General features: G+C 45.0%; 1 protein-coding gene across 1 annotated transcript in view; it reads left to right on the top strand.

Moving 5' to 3' along the window:
- LOC138676916 (STE20-like serine/threonine-protein kinase) overlaps window positions 1-27,861 on the top strand; it is a 105,100-nt gene that overhangs the window by 18,503 nt on the left and 58,736 nt on the right. Inside the window, exons 2-3 of the mRNA XM_069766617.1 lie at window positions 21,141-21,305; window positions 21,441-21,489. Coding sequence (XP_069622718.1) covers window positions 21,141-21,305; window positions 21,441-21,489 — 214 coding nt within the window. The remainder of the gene's footprint in view (window positions 1-21,140; window positions 21,306-21,440; window positions 21,490-27,861) is intronic.

Below are 27,861 nucleotides of genomic sequence, written 5' to 3'. Positions count from 1 at the left end.
TTCAAGTCCTCCCTCAATTCCTTCTTCAATCTGATAAAATGTACAGGGGATTTCACCCCCACCGTCACCAAAGATAACCGACAACAAAAAGCTTGACCCATTGGCATTACCCTGTAAGCAAAATTTAGCTTGCCCAACAAAGACTGCAAATCCCGCAACATTATTTTCCACGAACCGCCCGCTTTCAAGACCTCCACCCGCAAAACGATCACCTTCTCATCAGGTAATCTACACTCCATTGCCATAGTATCGATCTCAATCCCCAGAAAACTCAACGAAGTCACCGGCCCCACTGTCTTCTCCGCTGCCAACAGAACCCCAAATTTCTTTGCCATACATTTCATCGTATGCAATAACATAGAACAATCAGAAGCCTGAGCTGGACCAATAAACAAAAAATCATCGAGATAATGAATGCACAAATTCAAACCCGATTTGTCCTTAACAACCCATTCCAAAAAAGTGCTAAACTTTTCAAAATAAGCACAGGAAAGTGAACAACCCATAGGAAGACAACGATCAACAAAAAATCCTCCGTCCCAAAAACAGCCTAACAAATGCATGCCATCACGGTGTACCGGTAACAAATGAAATGCCGCTTCTATGTCAGTTTTTGCCAACCACGCCCCTTTATCACACAACCGCACCAAATCCATAGCTGCATCAAAAGATGTGTACAACACAGAACACAACTCAGGATCGATTCTGTCATTCACTGAATACCCTTTAGGAAAGGATAAGTGATGAATTAGCCTGAATTTATAGGGCTCTATCTTTGGAACCACCCCAAGTGGTGAAACCCTCAAATTACAGAAGGGAGCCATGGCAAATGGACCCGTCATTCTACCCAAAGAAACCTCCTTCTGTAACTTATCAGTAACCGCTTGAGGAAACTGCATCGCCGTCTTTAAATGTTTTGTGGATAACCGAACTTCCGGTTCAACAAACGGGATTTTGAAACCATCCCTAAAATCATCTCTCAACAAAACAGTCACCGCTGTATCGGGGTACCTATTTGGAAATCCCTCCATCACATCCAGCTGTATCGGCATCACCCCTTTAATCAATGTTATCGCCCCCCCTTTGTCTTCCCCCTTTAAAACATTTTGTTGCTCCATGCGTGCCCCCACAGGCTGAACACTCGTGCTTAAATTTGCATGACCCCTCATTGAACAAGAAACACAGTCCTCTTGCATTGCCACTAAGTGCCCTGACAGTCCCGAACCCCTGGTGCCCCCTTGAAAAGGCTGACTACTTTGTCCAAACCTAGACTGAACTATAACCCTCATTCACAAAGCTATGTCCTTATGGTCTCAGCCAATACTGGGCCGAACCGCTTTCCTCTGATGAAACTGAGTCGTATCTCAACCAGCCCTGAATGCCATATACCCGATAAGCATCACCTATAGCATCCATATAACAAAAAAGGCCAGAACAATTAACAGGAGCCTTCTCACCAATCACACATGGCGAATGCCTGCAACCAATTAGAGAATGTTATAGTAATTAAACGATACCTCCTCTTCTCTTCATCCTTCTTCTTGGAATCCTCTTTCCCCATGCTATCTAAATTAAAATGCTCTAACGGCAACAGGGAAAATATTTCAATGTATTTCCGTTTCCAGATCTTCTCTGCAAATTCTTCTTCAGGTGAGCCTCCAACGGTCCCTCAGAAACATACACATACCTTGCCCTTCGCTGCATCATCCAAGTGCATTGCGTCATGCTTCTCTTTTCCCCCACTTGCCCCTAGTTGGCCTAAATCCACTGGATCATCTGCTGGTGTAGTAACATTGGATGCCCCGCCGCTTCCCCCGACGATGCTGAAACACCTGCCCCCGCACCTGAATTACCATACCCCAAAAAATTCTCAGTGAACCCCCAGACCCTAAAGCAGCCCTAGAATTCCCCAGCCATGCAGCAGACGGTGATACCCCTCCCTGAAGCCCCCCGGACCCACATAATATAGGTAAATCTCTTAACCCATGCAGAATTAACCCCACAGCCGTATTAACTTCCCCGGAAAATGCATCCTAACTCCTAAGCTCAGGGGAAGCTAACAAGGGGTTATTAGGAAATAAATGATCGTTATCACCTAGCTGCCTGGGCGCTGTGAAGCCAGCAGCCAAAGATCAAGAATTCTGTAGTGGTTGCCCTGATCCCATCCTGTGCTGATCTGAAGTAGATTCTGTAGCTCCTGGATCTCCCTGTTCCACAGACAGCCGACTGATATTACGAGCCGTGCCAGCCGTCTATGCAGGGACCCTCTGATCTGCTGCTGTACTGGATGCGGGGCCAGCATCATGCTGCCCGTAGTAAGCTGCACTGCTCGTGCACAGCGCTATGTCCTCTGAACTGATGACCGAGGCAGCTGACTGCTGCCCATGTCCTCCTGATGACCCCTGCACCTCCAATTCACACGAGCCAGCACCTCGACACTCGATGCTATCCTGCACTGCTATCGGCAATGCGCTGCTTGCAGAGCCGGACGGCTGCCAACCACGACACTCCCACCACTGAGGGGCTGAATGGTAAGGCCCCACCTCCTCGATTCTCCAGATCCCCTCCACCGAGCATGCCCTGTCGCATTACAGGCGCCGGCTGCTCCTGCTCCCAGCATCTCCCGCGCTGCTTTAGATAAGAGAGAGGCCGACTCCTTCCCCTGCTGTAGGCCCTGCCGCACCACTGGATTCCTCCCGCTTCTCTGATGCAGGGCAGCCGACCTGCGGCCTGCACCGCTCACTGGAGGGTTTCCGGAGGGGCTCCTGTTTCGGCACCGGACCTGGGGGGTGACCCACGGACTTAAGCATGCCGGAGGCCTAGACCTCCGTGGCAGGCGGCCTTCTGGAGGTGTCTGGGCATCTCCGGCTACCATCCCCTGCAGCAGGCCGCTCACCGATGCCTGCAGTCATTCAGGTGCCTGCCGCGTCCCTCAGCCTCTGCAGCAAGGCATCCACGTCCATGACTACAGGTACCCTACAGCTTCTTTCTCTATCAAGGGGGGGTACTTAAAATGGTTGCCCCAGCCAAAATGGCTGACCCTTATATAGTGGCCCCCTCACCCTACCTCTAACCCCTCCTCCCCTATGACCAAACCCCTACTTCACCTATGACAATCTATTAACCCCCAATCTTCTACCTAGCTATCCTGCTCATTACATTCCCACGCTAACCTGTCATGTCGGCCTCCCTTCAAGGCCAGGGGGCCAGTATGGCCTCTGTAGACCTTTTCATATGCATTATGCTGGGATGCAACAGCAGCAAAGAGCGACTTTTGGCCACATCAGTTGTGTCACAGCTAAAATCATTGTGTTGCTACAGCGTTAATGAAACTTTAAAGATGCAAATGTTGTGAGTTTTAAAAATTTGTAATAAAATCTGATTTTGCTCTGTTCTTCTCATCCACTAATCTGTTTTATTTGCATTTCTACAATGTCACACTATTGTACTCACATGTTGTTTTGGATAATCTCAGGAGATTTGAGTTCCTTTTTTTTGCTATCATTACTTTGATTAACAATAAGGTCTCTCACATAATGTCCCATCTTCCCCCAGACTAGCAATGAAAGGACTCTCTATTCATAGCTTTATAGTTTTTAAAGTTGAATGTAGACGTAAGTCCATCGTTTTCAACCTATAGCTTAACATGTTGATCCAAAGAAAGGTAAAATCCCATGGGGCAAACACTAATAGTTCCATATTAGGGGAAAAAATCCTTCCCAACTCCACATGTGGCAATCAGACTAGTTCCCTGTATCAACGCCCCATCAGAGAATCTAGTGCCCATTACCTGTAATACTATTTTTTTTTTAAGAAATATATCCAGGATTTTAGTTGTTAATTAATCAAAGTCTCACAGTAAAGAATCTGCGTCTGATTAACCCTTCTTTCTCTTAGATGTAGAGGATTCTCCCTTGTCACCGTCAAAGGTCTAGGTGTAAAAAGCTCATTAGAAAGCTCTCTGTACTGACCCCTCATATATTTGCACATTGTTATAAAATCACTCCTAAAAATTTGGTTTTCAAAACTGAATAAAATTGGTACTGCAATCCACCCATTCCCTTAATAACCTTGGTTGCTCTTCTCCTCCCGTTCTAGTTTAGCTATGTCCTTCTTATACACTGGAGACCAAAATAAAACACAGTATTTTAAGTGTGACTTGTATAGAGGCCAAACTATGTTCTTGTCATGAGCATCTGTGCCTCCTTTAATGCATACCATTATTTTATTAGGCTTGGCAGCAGCTGCCTGGCACTCACATGCCCAAGACTAGTTCTATGACAGTTTTACCCAGTGTTTTACCTTTAGTTCCTAATCATATATTTATTTCCTCTGACCAAGTTTATGACCTTACATTAATCTACATTAGACTTTAATTACCAATTCTCAGTCCAAGCCGCGAGGTTACATAAATATCTCTGTAATATTAAATTACCCTTCTCTGAGTTGATTACCTTGCAAAGTTTAGTATCATCATTCAGTATTTCTGTCTTGTAGAGCCTAATTTTTATCCGATACTTGATGCACTGCATATAAATTTGGGAAACCATGATGAACTGGCCAAAATACCAGAGAATAGAGTTAAATTGATCTAGCAAATGATCAAATTTGGTGAGAAGAATCATAGGGGTGTACAGTGGTCCAAAGCTGACCATACACATATGGTTGCCCACAGACAAGTGCTCATTTGGCCATCAGTTATCTCTTCTGACTCCTCCATATACATGAACATTTGGCTCAGCCAAGAATTTATACGTTTTCATAAGGGATAGTGGAGAAAGCTGCTGCCAAAGGAGTCTGGCAGTGGCTCCTCTCCTGAAGAATAAAAGGGTCAAGTGTTCAAATTCAAACTGTCTGACCCTTAACTCCCCCCAACATCATCTGTTGGGGAAGAGTTGGAAGGCCCTCATAGACATTAGATGGGAGATCAATACAGCTGAAATCGATGGGCTCAGCCAACTTTAGTAGAGTCTCAAGAAGTCCTATTAATGCCACTCTAATGTGGACAATAGAAGACCCCTTGTATTACGAATCCTGTCCCTACTGATCAATGCCTGTTCTCTATAAATGTAGCAATAGTCTTTTGATAAACATAGTGAAAATTATTAATAAAACTATAAATTAAATTAACACAAATTTTCATATACTCTGAGTAAAAAACACCAAACTCCATAATGTGGAACCTTGAGAAATATTTGTAACGTTAAAAATCCAACTGAGGTGGCCAACATGATGCTGAATTAGTTGACCATCTACCCAACTGGAGCTATAATGTTTACTTGCATAGAAAGCCAAAAGAACCAGTAATCTATGTAGGAAATCCAAATAATGTAGAAGAGATGGCTGGTGCATAGTGCACAGTGACTAAATCTTTGCTCAGTCTGAGTTGACTGTTGAGCATTTCCTTTCAGAACACACTTGTGAGGTAGAAGAAAAACCACACAGACTTCCGACACAAGATGTAAGGTGAATATGAGTCTGTCACATTGTGTTGTTTCTTTGCATGGTATTTACAAAAAAGGAACTAGACATTCCTGTAGATTGTAAGCCCTTGAAGGTAGGATTCCTCTCACCTCTGTAGCAGTTTTTAATTGTTGCTTGTTCATTGTAATCTATATATGTATGTTGAATGTAAACCATTCTCACATATACAGCACCATGGAATCAATGGTGCAAAAGAGATAATAATAATAATAATAATAATAATAAATTTTGTTCCAATTTATTATGCAAATTGGATTAAAGTGTCATAAAGATGTAATTTTTTGTTTTTCTAGCACACTCATGGATGGTCTTGTGTTTCAGAACTCTTGGGACCACTGAAACCAATCCCAAACACCTGTGTTAATTAGATTGCCATGTGGGCCCAATTAAAGGAAAACATCTTAAGAAAGGTGTTCTGTAAGGGGTGTACTGGGGGCTAACTCATGCCCTGCATTCCTTTGCATACTTTTCCTATTAAGCGGGTACGTTTTACATGTAAGTGATGTGTTGTGTGATACTGTTTTATTGTGTATTAATATGTTAAACAATGTACTGATGTTCGGGTACGGTGCAAGTCATATATCTTTAGAAGACTAGGGTTAGAGATAGGGAGATAAAGGGATAGAGTAAAGGTACCTTCACACATAACGATTTCGTTAACGATATCGTAGCTTTTTGTGACGTAGCAACGATATCGTTAACTAAATCGTTATGCGTGGCAGCAACCAACGATCAGGCCCCTGCTGGGAGATCGTTGGTCGCTGGGAATGATCAGGACCTTTTTTTGGTCACTGATCACCCGCTGTCATCGCTGAATCGGCGTGTGTGACGCCGATCCAGCGATGTGTTCACTGGTAACCAGGGTAAACATCGGGTTACTAAGCGCAGGGCCGCGCTTAGTAACTCGATATTTACCCTGGTTACCATTGTAAAAGTAAAAAAAAAAAACGGTACATACTCACATTCTGATGTCTGTCACGTCCCCCGGCGTCAGCTTCCCGCACTGACTGTGTCAGCGCCGGCCGGCCGTAAAGCAGAGCACAGCAGTGACGTCACCGCTCTGCTTTACGGCCGGCGCTTACACAGTGCAGGGAAGCTGATGCCGGGGGACGTGACAGACATCGGAATGTAAGTATGTAGTGCTTTTTTTTTTTACTTTTACAATGGTAACCAGGGTAAATATCAGGTTACTAAGCGCGGCCCTGCACTTAGTAACCCGATGTTTACCCTGGTTACCCAGGGACTTCGGCATCGTTGAAGACAGTTTCAACGATGCCGAAGTTGTTCCCCGGATCCTTGGTCGCTAGAGAGAGCTGTCTGTGTGACAGCTCCCCAGCGACCACACAACGATTTACCAACGATCACTGCCAGGTCGTATCGTTGTCGTGATCGTTGGTAAATCGTTTAGTGTAACGGTACCTTAAAGTTTAGCATTATTAAGGGGTCAGTTAGGATTTAGAACAGTGTTGGGCACTGTAGAGTAATAGATTAGATCGAGGTAGGATAAGAACTGGTTTCAGCCGGAGTAGTGACAGTTGGAAAACTGGGCTGGCCCACAGTAGTGACAGTTAGTTTTTCCCTGAGGTAATTAGTTGAAGAACTGTGACAGAGAAGTCAGGTTGTGAGTGAAACGAGTTCATGAGGAGAAGCTAAAAAGTCCAGGCCTTACGGGCTGGGGGAGACACGACGTGGAGAGAATGAGAGCAGCATGAGAGAGTCAACGGCTAGGCCTAGTGATAAATCTCGGAACGTCTAAGCCCTATGGTCTGAAAAGGATTGGCAGTGATATCCTTTAGTTTCACCCATGATGGGGAAAATGGACAGGGAGCATCAGGAAGAAGCTAGTATAGCTACTCGGGGAGTTGCAGTACCGGAGGATATGGTATGGGAACGAGAAATGGCAGGAAGGACCATGGACAATTCAGGGAAATGAATGTCCTTGATGTATGAGGATTGCTTTGCTGTGTCTGTAATTGAACTGGACGAGCTTAGTAAAGTTGTTTAATTAAAAATTAACTTGGACTCGGACAATCATTGTGTGGTGCTGAAGAACTCCAGGATGCTGCAACCTGAGCAGAGCAAGTGAGTAACTGGCGATGCATACACATTACTCAGATTGCACATGATGTTTATGTAGCGGAGTGCCAGGGTGTGGGAACACAGAAGCTCCTTGGCCTGACTACAACCTTGGCCTCCGTTGCAGTTCCACATTATTAAGCAGGCCACAGGTTTCAAATAATATGTAAAAGCAAAATGATCTCTCTGCTGCTGAAAAGCATCAAATAGTGCAGCGCCATGGATAAGGTATGAAAATATTAGATATTTCACATATACTTAAGAATGATCAGCATACTGTGAAGAGATTTATGGCTGATACAACCCACAGACAGGTTCGTGTAGATAAAGGCATAATGAGGAAGGTTTCTGCCAGACAAATTCATTGGATCAAGAGAGTAGCTACTAAAATACCATTACAAGACGAGAAACAGATATTTGAAGCTAAACAGCACACCCTCATATCAATTAATGAGATCCCTTCATACACAAGTACAGACAACCCAATAGAGAACTTATGAAGACGCTGGATCAATAGTATAAATATTAAAAACCAAAGGCTTTATTACAAAAGATTAAAAAATACATGTAAATAGTATAACAAACTGGTGAGGCGTAACAGACAGTAAGTACAAGGTCATAGCAGAAGCTCTAGACTAATAAGACTCCCCTACATATCCCGTATATAGAGTAACTACCATATACAAAGATACCATATGTAGAAGGCTCCTAAATAATGCTGATGATACAGCTGACCTGCAGTGTATGTAGGAAGAGACCCACAGCTAGTAAGCGTGGGCCTAAATAGCAAAACACTATAAAGGTAACAAATAGCAGCTAAAGGTCATATATACCTGTAGACATGATGGAGCCCAAGGGAGAGGAGTCGTACAGACTAGGCACACCTCGACGTGCATTTCGCTGCGGGAGCAGCTTCGTCAGGAGGTACGGTAGCATGTCTGCTAAAGCCCTTATATAATGCCCCCTAATCCACCAATGTCAGACACCTGTGTAGCGGCGCATCGGCGCCATGTTGCGGCGTCACCGAGGGGACGGCGCTCAGCGTGCACGTCATCCGGTCACATGCTCCGGTCATGTGACCGGGCATGTAGCCAGGACAACAGAGCACCACAGAAGAACGCCTCCCCACAGCGGCGCCGCAGCGCATGCGCGCCGTGCGCACCCAAGTGTCTACAGAGAACGGTATGTATGTGGGCAGAGTCTGACAAGTAGACCAAATAAAACATAGCGACACTGCCCATAGTGAAAACCCTAACCAGAGTGGTACGCCCATGAGCCTCCCTCACTAAATCTAACAAGCCCTGAAGGCAAATCGGCTAAGAGAGGCTACAGGAGACAATATTAAACCCAAGTAGGTGAAAAGTGACACCCAAACCCCTGACAGGACATAAACACCGAACACAGTGGCACATAGTATACAAAGTACAATGGTACGAGCATATGTTGTAAAAGTGCAAAAATAGTATAAACTAGCTGAAGAGCCCGGCGTTGCCTGGGCATAGTAAATATCTGTGGTTAGTTATAGCACGTCACTTCTCTTATTTTCCCATTACGCCTCTCATTTTCCCAATCACATCTTTAATTTTCCCCCTCACATCTCTCATTTTCTCCCTGACACCTCTCATTTTCTCCCTCACTCCTCTCATTCCCGCCTAACACTTGTCATTTCGACCTCACATCTGTCATTTTCCGATCACTACACTATTTTCCCTCACTCCTCTCATTTTGCACTCACACCTTTTCATTTTCACCTCACACCTCTTATTTTCACCTCAGTATATACATGTTTGTCATCTCCCTTATATATAGTATACACCTGTATGTCATCTCCTGTATATAGTATATACCTGTATGTCATCTCCCCTGTATATAGTATATACCTGCTGTGTGTCATCTCCCCTGTATATAGTATATACCTGTATGTCATCTCCTCCTATATATAGTATATACCTGTATGTCATCTCCTCCTATATATAGTATATACCTGTATGTCATCTCCTCCTATATATAGTATATACCTGTATGTCATCTCCTTCTATATATAGTATATACCTGTATGTCATCTCCTCCTGTATATAGTATATACCTGTGTGTCATCTCCCCTGTATATAGTATATATGTGTGTGTCATCTCCTCCTGTATATAGTATATACCTGTATGTCATCTTCTATATATAGCATATACTGTACCTGTATGTCATCTCCTCCTGTATATAGTATATAGCTGTAGGTAATCTGCTCCTGTATATAGTATATACCTGTGTGTCATCTCCTCCTGTATATAGTATATACCTGTATGTCATCTCCTCCTGTATATAGTATGTACCTGTATGTCATCTCCTCCTTTATATAGTATATACCTGTGTGTCATCTCTCCTGTATATAGTATATATCTGTGTGTCATCTCCCCTGTATATAGTATATACCTGTGTGATCTCCTGTATTAGACCTCGTTAACACGTTATTTGCTCAGTATTTTTACCTCAGTATTTGTAAGATAAATTGGCAGCCTGATAAATCCCTAGCCAACAGGAAGCCCTCCCCCTGGCAGTATATATTAGCTCACACATACACATAATAGACAGGTCATGTGACTGACAGCTGCCGTATTTCCTATATGGTACATTTGTTGCTCTTGTAGTTTGTCTGCTTATTAATCAGATTTTTATTTTTGAAGGATAATACCAGACTTGTGTGTGTTTTAGGGCGAGTTTCGTTTGTCAAGTTGTGTGTGTTGAGTTGCGTGTGGCGACATGCATGTAGCGACTTTTGTGAGATGAGTTTTGTGTGGCAACATGCGTGTAGCAACTTTTTGTGTGTCGAGTTGCATGTGACAGGTTAGTGTAGCAAGTTGTGTGCAGCAAGTTTTGCGCATGGTGAGTTTTGCGTGTGGTGAGTTTTATGTCTGGTGCCTTTTGAGTATGTGCAAGTTTTGTGTGAGGCAACTTTTGCATGTGTTGCAAATTTTGTGCATATGGCAATTTTTCCGCATGTGCAAGTTTTGCGTGTGGCGAGTTTTCCATGAGGTGAGTTTTGCACTTGTGGCGAGTTTTGCGTGAGCCTATTTTTTGCATGTGGCGAGTTTTGCGTGTGGTGAGTTTTGAGCGGCGACTTTTGTGTTTCGACTTTTATGTGGCGAGGTTGGCGTATGTGTGGTGAAATGTGTGCTGAGGGTGGTATATGTGTTCAAGCACGTGGTAGTGTGTGGCGCATTTTGTGTGTGTGTTCATATCCCCGTGTGGTGAGTATCCCATGTCGGGGTCCTACCTTAGCAACTGTACGGTATATACTCTTTGGCGCCATCGCTCTCATTCTTTAAGTCCCCCTTGTTCACATCTGGCAGCTGTCAATTTGCCTCCAACACTTTTCCTTTCACTTTTCCCCATTATGTAGATAGGGGAAAAATAGTTTGGTGAATTGGAAAGCGCGGAGTTAAAATTTCACCTCACAACATAGCCTATGACGCTCTCAGGGTCTAGACGTTTGACTGTGCAAAATTTTGTTTCTGTAGCTGCGACGCCTCCAACACTTTTCCTTTCACTTTTTTCCCCATTATGTAGATAGGGGCAAAATTGTTTGGTGAATTGGAAAGCGCGGGGTTAAAATTTCACCTCACAACGTAGCCTATGACGCTCTCAGGGTCCAGACGTGTGACTGTGCAAAATTTTGTTGCTGTAGCTGCGACGCATCCAACACTTTTCCTTTCACTTTTTTCCCCATTATGTAGATAGGGGCAAAATTGTTTGGTGAATTGGAACGCGCGGGGTTAAAATTTCGCCTCACAACGTAGCCTATGACGCTCTCGGGGTCCAGACGTGTGACTGTGCAAAATTTTGTGGCTGTAGCTGCAACGGTGCAGATGCCAATCCCGGACATACACACATACACACACACACACACACACACACACACATTCAGCTTTATATAGTAGATAGAGAGCGCTGGAACCATGGATGATTTCTATGTTCTTTACTTGACATGCCACTGATGCTCCCGGGCAATCACCATATCGTCCGTTATTTCAAAGGAGTCCATAATAGAAACGGGCATCACAAAAACACCAGGAAAATGTTGATCATAACTATAACTGAAGTGGGGACAAGAAGAGTGTGATTATACAATACATATAAACATTCTAAGCCCCCATTAACAGTAGGACTACTTGGTTTACCATGATGGGCAAAAAAGAGGGTAGGGGAAACATAAGAAAAAGGGGACAAAAGGACCTAGAAAATAAGCAATAAAAGACCACAACAATGTGGACAACACAACAACAACAGACAACAAATAAAATTTGCGCTAGCCCAGAAAGGATTTGAAGCTAATATATTCATTAAGCCCATTAGGGGCCATCGTGTCCAAGTCTACCGTCCACCTTGTTTCTTTTTTCAATAATTCTTTCTTATAATTGTCACCTCTGATGCCTAGTTGTACCCGATCAATCCCTCTTACTTTGAATGTTTTGGGGTTGCTGTTATGGTATTTTCTAAAATGCTTGGGTATGGTTTTTAAAGCATCTATGTCCGCTACCATGGCACCGTTCTTAATATCCCGTACGTGCTCTAGAACTCGCACACGTAACTCCCGTGTGGTCATGCCAATATATATAAGATTGCATTCACATTTGGCATAATATATCACATTGTCTGTTCTACAGTTGATGAAATGGGTGATGGAAAAAACCTTATTGCCGCTGCTATTTTCAAATGTGGAGGTTCTCTCCAAAAACTGGCATGCGGAGCAGTTACCACATTGAAACGATCCCCATCTCGGACCAGTCCTCTCAGAAAAGAATGTTTTTTGGGGTGCAACATAGTGACTCTTGGTCAGCATATCTTTCAAATTTCTAGACCTGCGCCAAGTCACAGACGGATGATTAGAGATATGTGGTGCTTCATCATTGTCTGCCAAAAGCACAGGCCAATATTTCCGCAAGGTACCCGATATCTCCCTCCACTCAGAACTGAAGGAGGTGATAAAGCGGACCGATGAGTTGTCCTGACGTTCCGTTAAGGTCTTACGTCTGATACGTAAAAACTGACTAATGGGTACAGATCTAAATGTTTTTCACTATGGGCAGTGTCGCTAGGTTTTATTTGGTCTACTTGTCAGACTCTGCCCACATACATACCGTTCTCTGTAGGCACTTGGGTGCGCACGGAGCGCATGCGCTGCAGCGCCGCTGTGGGGAGGCGTTCTTCTGTGGTGCTCTGTTGTCCTGGCTACATGCCCGGTCACATGACCGGAGCATGTGACCGGATGACGTGCACGCTGAGCGCCGTCCCCTCGGTGACGCTGCAACATGGCGCGGATGCGCCGCTACACAGGTGTCTGACATTGGTGGATTAGGGGGCATTATATAAGGGCTTTAGCAGACATGCTACCGTACCTCCTGACGAAGCTGCTCCCGCAGCGAAACGCGCGTCGAGGTGTGCCTAGTCTGTACGACTCCTCTCCCCTGGGCTCCATCATGTCTACAGGTATATATGACCTTTAGCTGCTATTTGTTACCTTTATAGTGTTTTGCTATTTTTACGTATCAGACGTAAGACCTTAACGGAACGTCAGGACAACTCATCGGTCCGCTTTATCACCTCCTTCAATTCTGAGTGGAGGGAGATATCGGGTACCTTGCGGAAATATTGGCCTGTGCTTTTGGCAGACAATGATGAAGCACCACATATCTCTAATCATCCGTCTGTGACTTGGCGCAGGTCTAGAAATTTGAAAGATATGCTGACCAAGAGTCACTATGTTGCACCCCAAAAAACATTCTTTTCTGAGAGGACTGGTCCGAGATGGGGATCGTTTCAATGTGGTAACTGCTCCGCATGCCAGTTTTTGGAGAGAACCTCCACATTTGAAAATAGCAGCGGCAATAAGGTTTTTTCCATCACCCATTTCATCAACTGTAGAACAGACAATGTGATATATTATGCCAAATGTGAATGCAATCTTATATATATTGGCATGACCACACGGGAGTTACGTGTGCGAGTTCTAGAGCACGTACGGGATATTAAGAACGGTGCCATGGTAGCGGACATAGATGCTTTAAAAACCATACCCAAGCATTTTAGAAAATACTATAACAGCAACCCCAAAACATTCAAAGTAAGAGGGATTGATCGGGTACAACTAGGCATCAGAGGTGGCAATTATAAGAAAGAATTATTGAAAAAAGAAACAAGGTGGACGGTAGACTTGGACACGATGGCCCCTAATGGGCTTAATGAATATATTAGCTTCAAATCCTTCCTGGGCTAGCGCAAATTTTATTTGTTGTCTGTTGTTGTTGTGTTGTCCACATTGTTGTGGTCTTTTATTGCTTATTTTCTAGGTCCTTTTGTCCCCTTTTTCTTATGTTTCCCCTACCCTCTTTTTTGCCCATCATGGTAAACCAAGTAGTCCTACTGTTAATGGGGGCTTAGAATGTTTATATGTATTGTATAATCACACTCTTCTTGTCCCCACTTCAGTTATAGTTATGATCAACATTTTCCTGGTGTTTTTGTGATGCCCGTTTCTATTATGGACTCCTTTGAAATAACGGACGATATGGTGATTGCCCGGGAGCATCAGTGGCATGTCAAGTAAAGAACATAGAAATCATCCATGGTTCCAGCGCTCTCTATCTACTATATAAAGCTGAATGTGTGTGTGTGTGTGTATGTCCGGGATTGGCATCTGCACCGTCACAGCTACAGCCACAAAATTTTGCACAGTCACACGTCTGGACCCCGAGAGCGTCATAGGCTACGTTGTGAGGCGAAATTTTAACCCCGCGCGTTCCAATTCACCAAACAATTTTGCCCCTATCTACATAATGGGGAAAAAAGTGAAAGGAAAAGTGTTGGAAGCGTCGCAGCTACAGCAACAAAATTTTGCACAGTCACACGTCTGGACCCTGAGAGCGTCATAGGCTACGTTGTGAGGTGAAATTTTAACCCCGCGCTTTCCAATTCACCAAACAATTTTGCCCCTATCTACATAATGGGGAAAAAAGTGAAAGGAAAAGTGTTGGAGGCGTCGCAGCTACAGAAACAAAATTTTGCACAGCCACACGTCTGGACCCTGTTAGCGTCATAGGCTACGTTGTGAGGTGAAATTTTAACCCCGCGCTTTCCAATTCACCAAACAATTTTGCCCCTATCTACATAATGGGGAAAAAAGTGAAAGGAAAAGTGTTGGAGGCGTCACAGCTACAGAAACAAAATTTTGTACAGTCAAACGTCTAGACCCTGAGAGCGTCATAGGCTATGTTGTGAGGTGAAATTTTAACTCCGCGCTTTCCAATTCACCAAACTATTTTTCCCCTATCTACATAATGGGGAAAAGTGAAAGGAAAAGTGTTGGAGGCAAATTGACAGCTGCCAGATGTGAACAAGCAGGGCCGCGCTTAGTAACCCGATGTTTACCCTGGTTACCAGCGTAAAAAAAACAAACAGCACATACTTACATTCCGGTGTCTGTCCCTTGCCGTCTGCTTCCCGCACTGTGACTGCCGGCCGTAAAGTGAAAGCACAGCACAGCGGTGACGTCACCGCTCTGCTCTGCTTTCACTTTACGGCCGGCAGTCACAGTGCGGGAAGCAGACGGCAAGGGACAGACACCGGAATGTAAGTATGTGCTGTTTGTTTTTTTTTACATTTACGCCGGTAACCAGGGTTAACATCGGGTAACTAAGCGCGGCCCTGCGCTTAGTTACCCGATGTTTACCCTGGTTACAAGCGAACGCATCGCTGGATCGCATCGCTAGATCGGTGTCACACACACCGATCTAGCGATGACAGTGGGAGATCCAGCGACGAAACAAAGTTCCAAACGATCTGCTACGACGTACGATTCTCAGCAGGATCCCTGATCGCTGCTGCGTGTCAGACACAGTGATATCGTAACGATATCGCTGGAACGTCACGAATCGTACCGTCGTAGCGATCGAAATGGCAGTGTGTGACGGTACCCTTAGCCGATTTGCCTTCAGGGCTTGTTAGATTTAGTGAGGGAGGCTCATGGGCGTACCACTCTGGTTAGGGTTTTCACTATGGGCAGTGTCGCTATGTTTTATTTGGTCTACTTGTCAGACTCTGCCCACATACATACCGTTCTCTGTAGACACTTGGGTGCGCACGGCGCGCATGCGCTGCGGCGCCGCTGTGGGGAGGCGTTCTTCTGTGGTGCTCTGTTGTCCTGGCTACATGCCCGGTCACATGACCGGAGCATGTGACCGGATGACGCGCACGCTGAGCGCCGTCCCCTCGGTGACGCCGCAACATGGCGCGGATGCGCCGCTACACAGGTGTCTGACATTGGTGGATTAGGGGGCATTATATAAGGGCTTTAGCAGACATGCTACCGTACCTCCTGACGAAGCTGCTCCCGCAGCGAAACGCGCGTCGAGGTGTGCCTAGTCTGTACGACTCCTCTCCCCTGGGCTCCATCATGTCTACAGGTATATATGACCTTTAGCTGCTATTTGTTACCTTTATAGTGTTTTGCTATTTAGGCCCACGCTTACTAGCTGTGGGTCTCTTCCTATATACACTGCAGGTCAGCTGTATCATCAGCATTATTTAGGAGCCTTCTACATATGGTATCTTTGTATACGGTAGTTACTCTATATACGGGATATGTAGGGGAGTCTTATTAGTCTAGAGCTTCTGCTATGACCTTGTACTTACTGTCTGTTACGCCTCACCAGTTTGTTATACTATTTACATGTATTTTTTAATCTTTTGTAATAAAGCCTTTGGTTTTTAATATTTATACTATTGATCCAGCGTCTTCATAAGTTCTCTATTGGGTTGTTAGATATTTGAAGCTGCTGGTGCCTGTTGAGTACCACAAACCTTAAGGTGTAGGATCCTCAAGAGGCTTGCAGTTGTGTATAAACTTACTATTTGGCCACTACTAAACACTGCTCACAAGCAAAAATGGTTGCCTTTGGCCCAGACATACATGAAGACTAATTTTAAAACACTCTTGTTTACTGATGAGTGCCATGCAACACTGGATGGTCCAGATAGATGGAGTAGTGAATGGCCACTTTCCCCAAAAGGCTGTAACGTCAGCAAGGAGGTTGTTGAGTCATGTTTTATTCCAGAATCATGGGGAAAAAGCAGGTAGGCCCCTTTAGGGTCATTAAAGGTGTGTGAAGATGACCTGGGCAAAGTAAATAGAGTGTCACGACACAGCTGTTGGGTGACCTGGAACCAGGGGCTCCATCCTTGTCCCTAACACTAGGTGGCGCCCTAGCTCGCCCTACTGCCTGGGATACTTCTGAAGGTGAAGATGCCGGGGCCTCCAACCTTGCCTTATCTCCTGAGTTAGCCCTCCATCTGTTCTCTTCCCCCACCCAGGGAAGAGGGGTGCTATTGTGCAGCATAGTACACCAACCCGACAAACAAGGCAACACAAACAAGGGTTTACAAAAAACTCCAGGCATACAAAATATTCACTCACATATAACAGAGGAATTCACCGGGGCAAGAGGAGGAGAAATTCATAGTGTGTCCACCACCCTTTCCTGACCTCAATCCTATTGAGAAACTTTGGAGCATCCTCAAGCAAAAGATCTACAAGGGTAGGAGGCAGTTCATGGCAAAACAGCAGCTCTGGGAGACGACTCTGACATCCTACAAAGAAATTCAAGCAGAAACTATCAAAAAACTCTCAAATTCAACAGATGCAAAAATTGTGACAGTGATATCAAACAAAGAATCCTAACATCTGGATTGTGTAAAATCTGGAATATGACCGGGCTTGACTGGGGAGAGATGAGTAGGCTACCATTCCATCCAATCAGTACTGACTTGAGCTGTCCAATTAATATTCTTGTTAGTAGCTAGCTTGGATGCCATGATTTCATTCATACAGGCATTGACTATGGAGCCACCATGATAAGCGTTACGACCAGCCTTTTGGTTTGTAATGTTGGCCAGTAAACCTACACACTCATGACTAGGGTTGCTGTAAAGTTTAGATACTGGTCAAATGGCCTCGGATTTGTTTTATGTACAGTGATGTAAATTACTTTGCTGGGCATGAAAAACTAAAGCTCGTCATGTCCAGTTTTGAGCAATGATCCATCATTTTAAAACAAAAAAATGTTTATATGCCAACCACCTTCCCAAAGCGATGTCGATCCCATTAATTAATTTAACCTCAATTTGCTACCGAAAGTACAATAGGGCCTTAAAGAAGGTTATGGGTGTTACACCCAACCAGGACCCATTCTTTCATGTAGCGCATCAGGGTGTCACAGGAGAAGACCAGTGCCTTGCCCGCGGCTACACCCTGCACCGTTCTCAGAGGCGTAGATAGGGTTTTGGTTTGAGGGGGCGAAACATCTGAGTGGGCCCCTAACCAGGTAACCTTGATTACAACTGGGTGGCGCCCCCTAATAGTGGATGTAGGAGAACCTCAGCAGATGACCGCGCTATTGCTGAAAATAACCTCTATACAAAAAACAACATTAATGTTACTGCCATATGGTCAGTACTACAGAAAATACAAGTGACTTCAGCACAGTTATCGATGGTGACTTACAGAGGATGTTCTTTCTGATGGAATCGTTCATTTGTTACATCTTTTCCATCTGGCCCAGACCGACACGACAACTCCTCCAGCCAGGACTCGGCTGCAGAGATTACAACAAAGACATATTTCAGGTCTAATATTTTCAGCACTGTCCCCAATGGGAGTATTCCCAACCTGCACAAACGCTTCATTCTGCTGATACCCCAATGCTGAGCTGCTGCTGCCGTATGTGTCCCTATTACTGCACTTCCTGTGTGGTTCTCTGAGCCTCTAGCTGGTAAAACAAACCTCTAGAATATAGTAATGCAATGTGAAAGTGCCCTAAAAAACAATGCCCTCATTTTGTTCCCTAGAAAGTAATAATGCCCTCTGTGCCCCTTTGACAGTCACAGTAACCAGAGTTCCTCTATAACAATAAGTGTCCACTTTACATTTAATAATGTCTCGAGTCTCCCCCTGTACAGCTCCCCTATACACAGTATGATGCTCTCTTTTACACAGTATAATGCCCCCTCAGTTCACTGTATATATACTGACCCCTTAGTATACTCCAAACTGTTTGATGGCTCCAACACCGTATGGCCTAATCACTGTAATCTCCATATTGTATGATGGCCCTCTAGATAGCCTCCATATAGTATAATGCACCAGATAGTTCTCAATATAGTATAATACACTCTCCATAGGCCTCCATATAGTATAATGTACTTCCCATAGGCCTCCATATAGAATAATCCACTCCCCATAGGCCTCCATATAGTATTATGCATCCCCATAGGCAGAATCTATAGTATAATACAGCCCCCCATAGGCAGACTCTATAGTATAATGCACTCCCCATAGGCAGACTCTATAGTATAATTCAGCCCCCCATAGGCAGACTCTGTATAGTATAATGCAGCCCCCACAGGCAGACTCTATACTATAATGCAGACCCCCATAGGCAGACTCTGCATAGTATAACACAGTCCCCCATAGTCAGACTCTATATAGTATAATGCATCCCCATAGGCAGACTCTATAGTATAATGCACTCCCTATAGGCAGATTCTATAGTATAATGCAGCGTCCAATAGGCAGACTCTATAGTATAATGCAGCCCCCCATAGGCAGACTCTATATAGTATTGTAATGGGACACAAAGACTGGTACACACCCCTACCCCTTTACATATGTCCCGGTTGCTGCACTGTGTGAAGATAATTTCATTTTGCAATTTATATGGTGTCTTATACTGTTATATGAATGTTTAATACTACTATGCATAGTGTTTTTCCATAATCTTATAGGGATAAGGTAGTACCTTAGTTGGGCCACAAGATGGGTACATTATAAATAGTTTATTATAGGAGGAGTTTACTGGGGTAAAGCAGGAACAGTTTCTTGGTTAGAGTCAGAGGGTTTAGGGAGCCCAAACAGCTTGGGTGGGCTTTAGAGCCCAAGCTGCCCAGTAGCTCCGTAACGTTATAAGTGAGTAGCCCAGCCATCCAGGGCCCAGGAGGGCCAGAAGTACAGTGTGTCACAGCAGTGTGGAGCAGAAGCGAGAGATTTCCTATACAGTACGGGGATGCAGGTCGCTCATCATGTGGCAGATCATCGCATGGGCTGATGTCCTCAGATCCATAGCGAAATAGACGAGGGAACCCCAAGCACAGTGAGTCTGGACTGGGAGGACGCTGTACTTCCCAGGCATGTGCTGAGGTCTGTAGAAGGAAGTGCAGGGAAACTAGAGAATGGACTGTAAGAAACTCTATGCTGATGCTGTATCTGAAAAGGTTGTGCGGCGAACCAAGGAAAGTAAAGTTTTACGTTATGAGTTTGAAATGGACTCTGTCTCTTTATATGCAATAATGCTAGTTGCAGAACTTCAGCCAGCCCGATGGGACCCTGACGGTGCAGAAGGTGAGGCAGAAGGTGTGCTGCAGAAGGGAATTATATTCATGTGACAGGAGACCAGGGCACATTAAAGCACATACTCTTAGCATGACTACGGCCCTGGCGCTACCTCACAGTATAATGCACCTCCCTTAGGCAGACTCTATAGTATAATGCACCCCCATAGGCAGGCTCTATAGTATAATGCACTCCCCATAGGTAGACTCTGTAGTACAGGGTGGGCCATTTATATGGATACACCTAAATAAAATGGGAATGGTTGGTGATATTAACTTCCCGTTTGTGGCACATTAGTGTATGGGGGAACTTTTCAAGATGGGTGGTGACCATGGCGGCCATTTTGAAGTTAGCCATTTTGTATCCAACTTTATTTTTTCCAATGGGAAGAGGGTCATGTGAAACATCACACTTATTGAGAATTTCACAAGAAAAACAATGGTGTGCTTGGATTTCATGTAACTTTATTCTTTCATGAGTTATTTACAAGTTTATGACCACTTATAACATGTGTTCAAAGTGCTGCCCATCGTGTTGGATTGTCAATGCAACCCTCTTCTCCCACTCTTGACACACTGATAGCAACACCGCAGAAGAAATGCTAGCACATGCTTCCAGTATCTATTGTTTCAGATGCTGGGGTCGTCTGAAGGCAATTTTCTATGCTGTGAAGATATGAGATGTGTGGCATCTGAAACAATGGATACTGGCCTTCGGGGCCCCATAGAGGCTGGGTGGCAGTGCAGGGAGATCGATTCTCCCTGCTCTGCCACAGAATGTAACTATCGGTGTGCTGAGCACGCCGAGACAGTTACAGTGGAATAGCTCCGGGTGGGCCCCCTCAGAGCCCCTTCTGCACCTCCGGTAGCTACGCTACTTGAGGTGCTACAGCTGTATAGAGCCATATCATAACCATATTCATGAGGTCTAAGATTTACTTTGGTCGACAAAGTAGATTGAAAATGGCTAATTCAGAAAGTGTTATTATACTTAATGAGGAAGAGGTTGTGGCTGAAATGGGACCTCTATGCCTGATAGTTCCAAGGTCACGTCATATACATTAATACATTTTATACAAGGGCCATGGGAATTTTTAAGCTACACTTCTGCAGAATGTTGATTTCTCATTGCACAATACTGTGTTTTCAGGCACATCACAAGGAGAGACAGGAGTGGGCTGCAGTAAAGATTCTTGAAATTTCATGTGAAGAAGCCTTGGAGGATCATGTTTCTGAGATTAATATTTTGGGGCAATGCCAGCATCTCAACATCCTTAGACTACTAGAGGCAATTTTTTGGGATCGGCAACTCTGGGTAAGATCCTGATAAATTCACACCTTTGTTTTTTTCAAATTCATTATTAGATACAGAACTCCCAAAATGTTGGCTAACGTTGAGTAGAAATGATGCCGTACAAATATGACTGGTAGCTGTCTCTCTCTTTCTCAGATCATAGTGGAGTTCTGTGCCGGAGGAGCTCTTGATGGAGTTATGCATGGTCAGTAAAAAGTAAAATCCCTATACAGTACATTTGTAGGATGCTGGCAGGTTGGTAGGATGCAGTGACACACAGGAGGCAGAGCAAGGGTTAAAAGGTTCTTTATATATAACAGTGATGGCATAAGCAGTGGGTAACGGTTATGAATTTGCGGATGGGGAAAGACAAATACAGAAGATAATGGCAGGTTAACTTATCAGTCTCTGTGCGGTGGAGGAAGGTGACTGGAAGATCCCTCGGCGGCGCCACAGACGGCGCAAGATGTCTCCTATCCAGTCCCGCAGATGGCCGATGCACTTTCTCCTTGCGATGATGAATCCTCCGGGTTCTTCAGCACGTGATCTCCTGATCCGTGCACACGGTGGGGTAGAGATGATGGTAAGCGGCACAGTGGAAGACGCAAAAAGTTCAGTAGGCAAGGCCGCAGTAGAAGAACACAGTCCAGCGGGCACAGCCACAGGCCGTCCTTAGCGGGCACCGCAAGGATGGGACTAAGCAGTGCCTCCACCGTGGTGAGCCAAGGTATGAACTCTATCCTGGTTGCTACCCGGTGCGGATGTCTCTCTGGGCTGAGAGTAGTATGTGTCGACAGTATCGCTAGCCGGGGATATAGGCACAGCTAGCTGGCGTGGGTCTGTCGAGAGGGAGTCAACCGTCTCACTACTCACAAGCTTGTTCCCCTCCAAGTGTCCCATCTTCCTGCTCAGATTGCTATTTATGTCGGACCCACCCCCGTCAGTCAGTTGTCCTGAACTGCTCCAGTCAGAAATCTCTTCTCCCTGAAACAATGGTGACTGTTGTGAATTCTGTGGCTGAATTCACTCCTGTGGTCACAAGTGGTACTGCAGCTTCTGAGCTTCCTCCCTCAGGTGTTCTGGTGAGCTCGTTAACTGCTTCATTACTTAACTCTGCCTGATGCTGCTATCCTTGCTCCTTGTCAATGTTTCAGTGTTGGATCTGAGCTTCTCCTGATTGTTCCTGTGACTTGCTGCTCTGTATAGCTAAGTGCTTTTTGCTTTTTTGTTGCTTTTTTTCTGTCCAGCTTGTCTTTTGTTTTGCTGGAAGCTCTGAGACGCAAAGGGTGTACCGCCGTGCCGTTAGTTCGGCACGGTGGGTTTTTTTTTTGCCCCTTTGCGTGGTTTTGCTTTAGGGTTTTTTGTAGACTGCAAAGTTCGCTTTACTGTCCTCGCTCTGTCCTAGAATATCGGGCCCCACTTTGCTGAATCTATTTCATCCCTACGTTTTGTCTTTTCATCTTACTCACAGTCATTATATGTGGGGGGCTGCCTTTTCCTTTGGGGAATTTCTCTGGGGCAAGTCAGGCCTATTTTTCTATCTTCAGGCTAGCTAGTTTCTTAGGCTGTGCCGAGTTGCCTAGGTAGTTGTTAGGCGCAATCCACAGCCGCTTTTAGTTGTGTTTAGGATAGGATCAGGTGTGCAGTCTACAGAGTTTCCACGTCTCAGAGCTCGTTCCTGTATTTTTGGGTATTTGTCAGATCACTGTGTGCGCTCTGATCGCTAAGCACACTGTGTTTCTGGATTGCCTTCATAACACCTGTCATTAGCAAACATAACAGTACAAGGAGCCCCACTAATGATTCTCAATAGAGGGAAAGAAAAAGTTCTGACATCATTTTTTTTTTTTTTTTCTGCTCTGTGTTCACTTTTTTTTTCCCCCTAGACATTTGGGTGATTCTGGACACAGGTGTGGACATGGATATTCAGGGTCTGTGCTCTTCAATGGATAATCTCGTTATAAATGTACAAAAAATTCAAGATACTATTGATCAGAAATCTATGTTAGAACCAAGAATTCCTATTCCTGATTTGTTTTTTGGAGATAGAACTAAGTTTCTAAGTTTCAAAAATAATTGTAAGCTATTTCTGGCCTTGAAACCTCATTCTTCTGGTAATCCTATTCAACAGGTTTTGATTATTATTTCTTTTTTGCGCGGCGACCCTCAAGACTGGGCATTTTCTCTTGCGCCAGGAGACCCTGCATTGAGTAGTGTCGATGCGTTTTTCCTGGCGCTCGGATTGCTGTACGATGAGCCTAATTCAGTGGATCAGGCTGAGAAAAATTTGCTGGCTTTGTGCCAGGGTCAGGATGATATAGAAGTATATTGTCAGAAATTTAGGAAATGGTCAGTACTCACTCAGTGGAATGAATCTGCGCTAGCAGCTTTGTTCAGAAAGGGTCTCTCTGAGGCTCTTAAGGATGTCATGGTGGGATTTCCTATGCCTGCTGGTTTGAATGAGTCTTTGTCTTTGGCCATTCAGATCGGTCGACGCTTGCGCGAGCGTAAATCTGTGCACCATTTGGCGGTACTGCCTGAGGTTAAACCTGAGCCTATGCAGTGCGATAGGACTATGACTAGAGTTGAACGGCAGGAATACAGACGTCTGAATGGTCTGTGTTTCTACTGTGGTGATTCCACTCATGCTATTTCTGATTGTCCTAAGCGCACTAAGCGGTCCGCTAGGTCTGCCGTCATTGGTACTGTACAGTCCAAATTCCTTCTGTCCATTACCTTGATATGCTCTTTGTCGTCGTTTTCTGTCATGGCGTTTGTGGATTCGGGCGCTGCCCTGAATCTGATGGATTTGGATTATGCTAAACGTTGTGGGTTTTTCTTGGAGCCTTTGCGGTGTCCTATTCCATTGAGAGGAATTGATGCTACACCTTTGGCCAAGAATAAACCTCAATACTGGGCCCAGCTGACCATGTGCATGGCTCTTGCACATCAGGAAGTTATTCGCTTTCTGGTGTTGCATAATCTGCATGATGTGGTCGTGTTGGGGTTGCCATGGCTACAAACCCATAATCCAGTATTGGATTGGAATTCCATGTCGGTATCCAGCTGGGGTTGTCAGGGGGTACATGGTGATGTTCCATTTTTGTCGATTTCGTCATCCACCCCTTCTGAGGTCCCAGAGTTCTTGTCTGATTATCAGGATGTATTTGAAGAGCCCAAGTCCGATGCTCTACCTCCGCATAGGGATTGTGATTGTGCTATCAATTTGATTCCTGGTAGTAAATTCCCTAAAGGTCGATTATTTAATTTATCCGTGCCCGAACACGCCGCTATGCGCAGTTATGTGAAGGAATCCCTGGAGAAGGGACATATTCGCCCATCGTCATCACCACTGGGAGCAGGGTTCTTCTTTGTAGCCAAGAAGGATGGTTCGCTGAGACCGTGTATTGATTACCGCCTTCTTAATAAGATCACTGTTAAATTTCAGTATCCCTTGCCATTGTTATCTGACTTGTTTGCTCGGATTAAGGGGGCTAGTTGGTTCACTAAGATAGATCTTCGTGGTGCGTATAATCTGGTGAGAATCAGGCAAGGAGATGAATGGAAAACTGCATTCAATACGCCCGAGGGTCATTTTGAGTATCTAGTGATGCCGTTCGGACTTGCCAATGCTCCATCTGTGTTTCAGTCTTTTATGCATGACATCTTCCGTGAGTATCTGGATAAATTCCTGATTGTTTACTTGGATGACATTTTGATCTTCTCAGATGATTGGGAGTCTCATGTGAAGCAGGTCAGAATGGTTTTTCAGGTCCTGCGTGCTAACTCTTTGTTTGTGAAGGGATCAAAGTGTCTCTTCGGTGTGCAGAAAGTTTCATTTTTGGGGTTCATCTTTACCCCTTCTACTATCGAGATGGATCCAGTTAAGGTCCAAGCCATCCAGGATTGGATTCAGCCGACATCTCTGAAAAGTGTGCAAAAGTTCCTGGGCTTTGCTAATTTTTATCGTCGCTTCATCTGTAATTTTTCTAGCATTGCCAAACCATTGACCGATTTGACCAAGAAGGGTGCTGATTTGGTTAATTGGTCTTCTGCTGCTGTGGAAGCTTTTCAGGAGTTGAAGCGTCGTTTTTGTTCTGCCCCTGTGTTGTGTCAGCCAGATGTTTCTCTTCCGTTCCAGGTCGAGGTTGATGCTTCTGAGATTGGAGCAGGGGCGGTTTTGTCACAGAGAGGTTCTGATTGCTCAGTGATGAAACCATGTGCTTTCTTTTCCAGGAAGTTTTCGCCCGCTGAGCGTAATTATGATGTGGGCAATCGAGAGTTGCTGGCCATGAAGTGGGCATTCGAGGAGTGGCGTCATTGGCTTGAAGGAGCTAAGCATCGCGTGGTGGTATTGACTGATCATAAGAACTTGACTTATCTCGAGTCTGCCAAGCGCTTGAATCCTAGACAGGCCCGTTGGTCGTTATTTTTTGCCCGCTTCGACTTTGTGATTTCGTACCTTCCGGGCTCTAAAAATGTGAAGGCGGATGCTCTGTCTAGGAGTTTTGTGCCCGACTCTCCGGGTTTATCTGAGCCAGCGGGTATCCTCAAGGAAGGAGTCATTGTGTCTGCCATCTCCCCTGATTTGCGGCGGGTGCTGCAAAAATTTCAGGCGAATAAACCTGATCGTTGTCCAGCAGAGAAACTGTTCGTCCCTGATAGGTGGACTAATAAACTTATCTCTGAACTTCATTGTTCGGTGTTGGCTGGTCATCCTGGAATCTTTGGTACCAGAGAGTTAGTGGCTAGATCCTTCTGGTGGCCATCTCTGTCACGGGATGTACGTACTTTTGTGCAGTCCTGTGGGATTTGTGCTAGGGCTAAGCCCTGCTGTTCTCGTGCCAGTGGGTTGCTTTTGCCCTTGCCAGTCCCAAAGAGGCCTTGGACACATATTTCGATGGATTTCATTTCTGACCTTCCCGTTTCTCAAAAGATGTCAGTCATTTGGGTGGTCTGTGATCGCTTTTCTAAAATGGTCCATCTGGTGCCCTTGGCTAAATTGCCTTCCTCCTCTGATTTGGTACCTTTGTTCTTTCAGCATGTGGTTCAGTTGCATGGCATTCCTGAGAATATTGTTTCTGACAGAGGTTCCCAGTTTGTTTCAAGGTTTTGGCGAGCCTTTTGTGGTAGGATGGGCATTGACCTATCCTTTTCCTCGGCTTTCCATCCTCAGACTAATGGCCAGACCGAACGAACCAATCAGACCTTGGAAACATATCTGAGATGTTTTGTTTCTGCAGACCAGGATGATTGGGTGTCCTTTTTGCCGTTGGCTGAGTTCGCCCTTAATAATCGGGCCAGCTCGGCTACCTTGGTTTCTCCATTTTTTTGCAATTCTAGGTTCCATCCTCGTTTCTCTTCAGGACAGGTTGAGTCTTCGGACTGTCCTGGTGTGGATTCTGTGGTGGATAGGTTGCAGCAGATCTGGACTCAGGTAGTGGACAATTTGATCTTGTCCCAGGAGAAAGCTCAACTTTTCGCTAATCGCAGACGCCGTGTGGGTCCCCGACTTCGTGTTGGGGATCTGGTTTGGTTATCTTCTCGTCATATTCCTATGAAGGTTTCCTCTCCTAAATTTAAACCTCGTTTTATTGGTCCGTATAGGATTTCTGAGGTTCTCAATCCTGTGTCTTTTCGTTTGACCCTCCCAGACTCCTTTTCCATACATAATGTATTCCATAGGTCGTTGTTGCGGAGATACGTGGCACCTATGGTTCCATCTGTTGAGCCTCCTGCCCCGGTTTTGGTGGAGGGGGAATTGGAGTATATTGTGGAGAAGATTTTGGATTCTCGTGTTTCTAGACGGAAACTCCAGTATCTGGTTAAATGGAAGGGTTATGCTCAGGAAGATAATTCCTGGGTTTTTGCCTCTGATGTTCATGCTTCCGATCTTGTTCGTGCCTTTCATGCGGCTCATCCTGGTCGGCCTGGGGGCTCTGGTGAGGGTTCTGTGACCCCTCCTCAAGGGGGGGGGGTACTGTTGTGAATTCTGTGGCTGAATTCACTCCTGTGGTCACAAGTGGTACTGCAGCTTCTGAGCTTCCTCCCTCAGGTGTTCTGGTGAGCTCGTTAACTGCTTCATTACTTAACTCCGCCTGATGCTGCTATCCTTGCTCCTTGTCAATGTTTCAGTGTTGGATCTGAGCTTCTCCTGATTGTTCCTGTGACTTGCTGCTCTGTATAGCTAAGTGCTTTTTGCTTTTTTGTTGCTTTTTTTCTGTCCAGCTTGTCTTTTGTTTTGCTGGAAGCTCTGAGACGCAAAGGGTGTACCGCCGTGCCGTTAGTTCGGCACGGTGGTTTTTTTTTTGCCCCTTTGCGTGGTTTTGCTTTAGGGTTTTTTGTAGACTGCAAAGTTCGCTTTACTGTCCTCGCTCTGTCCTAGAATATCGGGCCCCACTTTGCTGAATCTATTTCATCCCTACGTTTTGTCTTTTCATCTTACTCACAGTCATTATATGTGGGGGGCTGCCTTTTCCTTTGGGGAATTTCTCTGGGGCAAGTCAGGCCTATTTTTCTATCTTCAGGCTAGCTAGTTTCTTAGGCTGTGCCGAGTTGCCTAGGTAGTTGTTAGGCG

This window comes from Ranitomeya imitator, chromosome 4 (genome assembly GCF_032444005.1).
Source record: "Ranitomeya imitator isolate aRanImi1 chromosome 4, aRanImi1.pri, whole genome shotgun sequence".
Taxonomy (NCBI): domain Eukaryota; kingdom Metazoa; phylum Chordata; class Amphibia; order Anura; family Dendrobatidae; genus Ranitomeya; species Ranitomeya imitator.
Note: the sequence above shows the minus strand (reverse complement) of the source record. Positions and strands in the feature narration are given on the sequence as shown.